This window comes from Scardinius erythrophthalmus (assembly GCF_964197995.2).
Source record: "Scardinius erythrophthalmus genome assembly, contig: HAP1_SCAFFOLD_228, whole genome shotgun sequence".
NCBI lineage: Eukaryota > Metazoa > Chordata > Actinopteri > Cypriniformes > Leuciscidae > Scardinius > Scardinius erythrophthalmus.
Genome location: NW_028296383.1, coordinates 77,458 through 84,949, shown reverse-complemented (window position 1 = coordinate 84,949; position 7,492 = coordinate 77,458). Strand labels below are relative to the sequence as shown.

The 7,492-nt window shown below is 37.7% G+C and overlaps 1 protein-coding gene across 1 annotated transcript in view; it reads left to right on the top strand.

Annotated features, from left to right (window-relative positions):
* Window positions 1–280: 280 nt before the first annotated feature.
* LOC308686386 (fibroblast growth factor receptor-like 1) overlaps window positions 281–7,492 on the top strand; it is a gene marked incomplete at its 5' end in the record, with an annotated part of 42,968 nt that continues 35,756 nt past the window's right edge. Inside the window, one exon of the mRNA XM_081394808.1 lies at window positions 281–553. Within this exon, the coding sequence (XP_081250934.1) occupies window positions 281–553 (273 nt within the window). The remainder of the gene's footprint in view (window positions 554–7,492) is intronic.

The window sequence follows — 7,492 nt, the reverse complement described above, 5'->3', positions numbered from 1 at the left end:
AGGATGACTTGAGGGTGAGTAAATCATGGGCTAATTTTCATTTTTGGGTGAACTATCCCTTTAATTAATTGATTTGTAATCAATGAATTAATTGTTGAGCTAATTAACCCGCTAGCAAAGCTCTTTGTTTTACCAGTGCAAAATACTTTTTCAACTTATCATTTTGTTTCTCCTGCTTTTTCATCAGTAAGTTAATAGGGAGAAGGGTTTGAATTTGTGGCATGTATATTAAGACATCGCTCTACAATGAGAGGAATTACCATCATCTTGTTCTCTGTAGGTCCTCCACGTGTAGCAGAGAAGATCGCCCACCGGCAGACCGTCAGAATCGGACGCACCATGAAACTTCAGTGTCCTGTGGAGGGCGATCCGCCACCCCTCATCATGTGGACTAAAGACGGGCGAAACATCCACAGCGGTTGGATGCGCTTCAGGGTCCTTCAGCAAGCCCTGCGCATCAAAGAGGTGGAGGCAGAGGATGCTGGGACCTTCATTTGTAAAGCCACCAATGGCTTTGGCAGCGTCAACATTAACTACACCCTCATCGTCATCGGTAAGCATGTTTAGCCTCTTTTTCACGAAACCTCCCAAAATAGCAGTTTATCTTGAGAACAATGGGTCTCATACAGTGATATTTGTGTGTATTATTTCATATTTGTACTCTCCGGAGAAATTCGGATGAAAAATTCCACCTTAATGTGTACACAATATGATTTTTTCTTAACCTTGTTCTTATGTTAAAGGAGAACTCCGGTCAATTTTAACATTGAGCTAATTTTTTTTGTAAATTTGGAGTGCTGTCAGTACAGAGAACAACGACAAAAATCGGTGTTGCCTACACCGTGTTATCCTCTTTTTCAAATTTGCACCCTGTTGACTTCAATGGGGCAAGTTTTAAACATGCATAGGTTATCACGCGCATGAACTCGACAACCGACTACTGTGGACTTCGACCGAAAACAGGAAGAAAATGCAGGTATGAGCGCTGGCTGAATTAACATCATTTTTATTCATATCTTTCGAATCTACTGCAGTCAGATTCACTCGTGTTAAAGGAATCACTCACATGGCTGTGCACTTGTAATGACACATCAAGGATGTTAAGAGGCTAAAAGCAGGTTTAAAACTTGCCCCATTGAAGCCAACAGGGTGCAAATTTTAAAAAGAGGATAACACGGTGTAGGCAACACCGATTTTTGTCGTTGTTCTCTGTACTGACAGCACTCCAAATTTACAAAAAAATGAGCTCAATTTTAAAATTGACCGGAGTTCTCCTTTAATGCATTTGGAGTATTTTAAAGGAGTGACTGTGTGCCCGAGGTTAGTTATTTGCATAAACGTAAATGTAATAAAACATCCCAAACAATCTCCATATAAGGGCTTTCTGCACAGCCTTTCCTTTATAGTCTTTCGTCACTCTCAGCAAACATGAGACTTTCTAAAGATGAGCTTTCACTTGAGGGCAGCAAGGTCCTCAAAATCAGTTCAAACACAGTTCAAAGCGTTTTTAGCCGTTTTTGCAGATCCGTGTGAACGGGGTTGTTTTGAAAATGTTGCGGGGAAAAAAAAGGAAAAACTTTTCCGTTTTTAGTACATCGTTGTAGTGTAAATGAACCCTTAGTTTGGTTTTGTTCTTTTCTTGTGTGCCTGTGTTCTCAATAATTTTTTGTTTCTGTAGTTTCTGATCATGGTCTATTTTTTTCCATAGTTACTGATTAGTTTAAACTGCATTTCATTTAGCTCCCTTTGTTTGCCCTGTGTATTTATACCCTTACATTTACTGTATATGATGAAATATATTTTAGGATGTACACATGAGGATGAAGTACTTCAAGGATGAAGTATCCATGTATACAATTTCATCTTAACATGATTATAAGGCCACCCAGAGTATGTGATTGTTCGTGATTTCAATTTTTTCAGTAAAGTTATTTGTAAATTTAGAATTCATTTATTAAAGTTATTAGTGAATCATGATTTGTTCGTGAAAACGTTTGAATGCAGATTTCCCAAAGACCCATTATCTCCTAATCTGAACTTTTTCAATATATTGTAGGCCTACCTGGCTGAGGCATTGACAGAGAAAACAACCAGAAATGGCCTAAAAATGCATAATGATGTTTAAATAGTTGATCCAGTTTTTTTATTATTCCTTCCCCACAAAATAAAATAGGATGTCTGTAGCCATGAACAGCAACTTTATTTCTTCAGTCAACCAGAAATGGGCATATAAAAATGAGCACAAGGAACCGTAAAATACTTAATCCTCAACTCTCTGATCATTCTGGGTTTTCGATGGCCTTTTCTCAGACCTGTCATCCAGTAGATGGACCTTTGTTCTGCTGTGTGTAAAGTTTAGAGGGCTGAATGAGCACGCTGGCCACTCGCCAAGTTAATCAGGGCTTAATTTGGCCGCGTTCCACATGGTGATCCGTCCACTTACGTGAGGAGGGGCTCTGGGTCGGTCTTGTGATCTCACCAACCCCTTACTGACTTTCTGAGGACATGAACCCTGCTCCAAGTACATTCATCAGAGATGGTACACTGTCGGAAAGGCAAATCACCAGGACCTTCTGCATGTAGTCACCTTTAACTTGAAGGATGATAATGTTAACCAGTGGGGTAATTTGGGACTGCAAAAGCATCCATCTAAAGCAATGCCAAGTCTAAATGGAGGCCCTGGTGGAGTGCCTCTTTCAGTTGGGAGTTTTATATTAGCTGGACAAAGTTAATGATCCTTTTATTTGCCTCTTAGATGAGCCCTATGTAATGCAAGACAATGGAGCTTGATTACAGGAATTGAGAACATCCCCAGCAGTGAATGGGCTGTTTGTTTTGTAGCATACAGTGGATCATTCGTAATCTTGACCCCTGCATGTACATCTTTTAGAGTAACGGCTTCATAAACCTGCTGTATCCCCTGGTCGCCTTACTGATAACTGGGCGTAGAAAATCATTTTCCTTTGCCCTGTTAATTATTGCATTTTCCTGTTAAAGGGCGTTGTATAATGTGTGTCAAAGTGTGCGTGCTAATTTATAATCTCCTGTGATTTAATATCTGACTGATATATAAAAAACAGACAAAGCGAAGCTGATTCTAAATCAAGTCAAGAGACATTTTCACAATGAGTGACACAACAAAATGACGACAAAAACAAACAAAATACAAATTGTTTGTAAGCCTTGTCAATGAAAGTAAAATTTACTTTGGGCATCCATATAATTATATCCATAAAATATATTGGATATATTGCTACTGTCCTGACAATTAAACAGTGGAAATTATAGTAGTGTGATAGGAATGCATCATAGAATAATTATAGTAATAATTTCTTGTTTTTAACTAAATTTAAATAATATTAAAGGTGCACTATGTAATTTTTCACCACTAGAGGTCATTTATTCAAAACAATGGCGTAGCTTGATGACGGCTTGATTTCGCGGAATCATGGGATCGTTGTCTTCACCTTTACAGCCGGTGGAGAATACGACGTGACTCGGGCAGAAACCATATTCATGGATGACCGGTAATGTATTAAAGATTTATTAATTTTACTAAAGCTGTTGGAGCGTAACAAGGCCACTGGAGCGATTGCTAATAAGAGACGAGCGCGAGTAGTGGAGCTTTTATTATACCGCAGAACGCTTCCGCTTCTTCCGGTATGCGTATGTGGGGAAACGCAGCGCTGTTTTATCATATTAGATACTTTTGAGTGTGTTGAAAGTTATTATAATGCTACTCTGTGCGTTCACTCGGCAGACACTTTTTGCACACTGCAGTGAGCTAGAACGATATTAGGCATGGTAAAACATGGTACTCGCGGTAAATCAAGAAAACGTGATTTAGACAAAAAGGCTAACTGTGTTGAGCTGTATAACAAAATGATTAGTTTTTTGTCGATGAAGGTATCCAAATAGTTGCTCACCTGTTTAATAGAGCAACTAATATATTAAAGACTCTTTGGTGTTTCCATGGTTTCTACAAAATAAAAAAATCCATGGTATCGCGGATATGATGTCATTGATAGGCGACCCATGGACCGTGTCCTGGTTAAAACTGCTTATTTCTCTGGATTTAAACATTCTTAGAAACATTTGGGATAATGTAAGTACACAAATCAACCAAATATATAACATTGTTCTAGTGGTTTTTGGATATTTTGATCCAAAAATCTTACATAGTGTGCCTTTAATTACATAGTGTGTTCTTCATATTAGAAGTAGCGCAAGGACTTGAAGTACGTCAGGTATAGAATGGGGCATCAGTTTACTGTCAAGGATTTGTCGTAGTTGTGTTGTGTTGTGTTACTCCGCATCCAGTGTAGACAGCATCACTGATTATAATGGGTTTTATTCGCTTTTGTTACATCACATCGTTCAGCTCGCATCTGGTGTAGACACGTGTTAGGGTCCAACTGGGGTCATTTCAACAGCTTTATATCTATCGAAATGCTGCAATCGTGTGAAATAAGATTCATTAATTAAAAATGTTTGTACTCTAATTAAAAAATTTTCATAAATACTTTAAAAAAGTAATTTATTATTGTTAATAATAAATTAACAATAATACAATAATAATAAATTACACTCAATTTCTTTGACAGATTTAACCATAAAAGTTTTTTTTGTGTTGTTGTTGTTTTAATTTAAGCATGTCTAAGATTTACACTCAGTCTCTCTGAGGGATTTCACTACAAGATGTCTATAATCATTAAAAAAAAACTGCAAAATGTCAAAAATTCACACTCTCTCACTGCAAGCTGACAAACCAATTAAATCTGCAAATGTAAAAGGTTGGCTGGTTATCAAAGCTATTTTAGAAAAAAACGAGTATGAAACGGCATGAAACATGCGAGGAGAATCGAAGCAGGCAATATGAGAATAAGAAAACAAGCGTGTATAAAAAAGTCTTCTCATAATTAAGCATGAATGAGAAGTTTCTTTGCAGCTGAAGGCAATAAGCGAACCCCTGAACTTGGGGTGGGTAGGGAGGGGGGAGGCAGGGGCAGCTGCCAAGATGACCTCAGTTGAGCAGCTGCACCCACTGTGCTGGGACGTCCAAGATGTGCCAGGACGGCTTTGATGCACCGCAACCGTCTCCGCCATGCTGTTTAGTCAGGGCCCTTGAACTTGGACTTGTTTGTTAATCCTTCTGCTGGCACATCCCACCCTCAACGTAACTCAAGTCGTGCCAGTGGAGGTTTTCGTGCAGTTTGATAGGTGTTACGTTGTTTACTAGTGCTTCGGAAAGCCAAGATTTTACAAATAAAGATATTAAATATTGAAAACATCTTTGTCATGATTCTATGAAATTCCAACACTATGTGAAGTTTTACCGACATCTCTGGGCTGGTATTATATTTAGAATAAAGCATTTTTATATTTGTAGATGTCAGATTGTTACATGATTTGCTTTGGCTTTTAGAGGAAATTCCCCTTGTGGAATAGTTTTATGAGATGTCATAACATCCATGTTATGCTCTTTATATGGTGTTCCATGTGGTAAAATAAAGCCACGTCCTTGTTTCCTTCAGTGGAGTGAGAACCATGAATGTGAGGATTTAAAGTAATCTATTCATTTCCCAAGATGTGGTTTCAATAATTAGTCCAGGCCATCTGAACTCTTGTTTATTATTCTATATGCACTTTTGAATTCAGTGAAGAATATTGACACCTTTTTCTTATTATGGCTGCTTCTTCACACCCCGCCAACTCTTCTATCGCTGACCATGTTTCATTTGTATAAATATTTTCACAGTTTTCCTTTCCATCTTTGTTATATTTCATGAAACTAAAACACATGTCTGCACAGAAGCCAGAACTGCATTATACCACGATCTGTAAGAAAAAAAGAAGACCTTCCTGATGTTTTTCTTGCGCTCTTAAAATGAATTTGTTTTTTTACATTTGCTTGGTTTGGTTTCCTCTGCCCCTTTTTCACTCCATTTGAAACCTCGATTTCAGGACAACAATTTCTGAAACCACTAATTAATCCTCCACTTCCAAATCCTGTTCTGTTAGTTAATGGATCTAATCCTTCAAATACCCATGTGGCATGTGTACGCAAAGCATGTCAGCATCAGATCATCCCATGTGTAAAATGCATTTCCACTTTGCATCAAAACCAATAGTTTTGGAGTTGGACCTGTGATGTATTGGTTACATGTTGAGTCATGGTGCTCATTTGGAATACTGAGGTTCAAATCCAGCTTGCAACATTTCAGATCCCATTTCCTTCATCTGCCCATCAATGTCCTACTGTATCTGTCCTGTGCCAAAAGAAGTAGAAAAATTATTCAATTATTTTGCAGTTGTTAAGGTTTAAAATGATTTTTAAAAAGCACATGATTTCAGAGAACCATTTTAGGTTCCCCAAAAAACCTTTCAGTGATCAGTTCTTGAAAGAACATTATAATAATTTATTACACGGCTATGTGGAATACTTGATTCTGATTGGTCAGTCGCACCATCCAGCAGTATGTTATCCCCTGATTATCCCCTAAATTTTGCATTTGGTGAGCTAATAAAATATTAACTCAAAATCAATATTTTTTTGTACAGTTATTTAATTATGTCATCCGGGTATTGCGGACTCACTCTCTTGTTTCAAACAAACAATATATGTTATACCCATAATTATTTATGTGGTGAAATACCACCACTTGCCAGCAACTGGTCTCTCCGCGGAAGCTTTGCGTTTAAAGAGCTAATAAAATATTTCGACTCAGATCAATATTTCATATCAAATTATTTACTTATCTGGCAAGTAGCTGTGTAATAAGCGGAATAATGTACATCCAGCCGGTTGTTATCGCAGAATAAACCCCTTCAGGCTGATGCAAGACCACCCTGTCGGGGTTTATTATGCGATAATAACCGGCTTGGATGTACATTATCCCTTATCTAACCTTTTCCACTATGAAGAACCTGTTGTCAGTGGAAAGGTTTCATGGATGCTAATGGGTCTTCATGATCTTTATATCTCGCAATTCTGACAAAAAAAAGTCAGAATTGCGAGGTAAAATAAAACATTTTAAAAGATAATTATGACACTTTATCTCACAATTGCGAGTTTACCTCGCAATTCTGACTTTTTTATTAAAAATGTGTGGAAAGCCCTTATATGGAGATGTTTTGGGGATGTTTTATGCAAATATCTAACCTAGTGCGCTCGGCCACTCATTTAGAATACTTCAAATTCACTAACATCAGAACGATGTCTTAACATTGTTAAGTTGTTCTTAAACAAATTCATGTGCCTATGTGAATTAGGCTGAGATTTTTCGTGAGTAGTTCTCCTGTGCGTACAAATACAAAATAATCCACACAATTATTAGTGAATGAGACCCATTGTGCTGCTATTCTAACATCTAACATCTTCATCTCAGCCCTTGTATCCTAACATCAGGTCGAGTCATTAGTTTATCTGGGAGCTTTTGCGTAGTAGAACAGCATGTGTAGTCTGATTCTGTCCTGTGTGGCTCAGTGATCA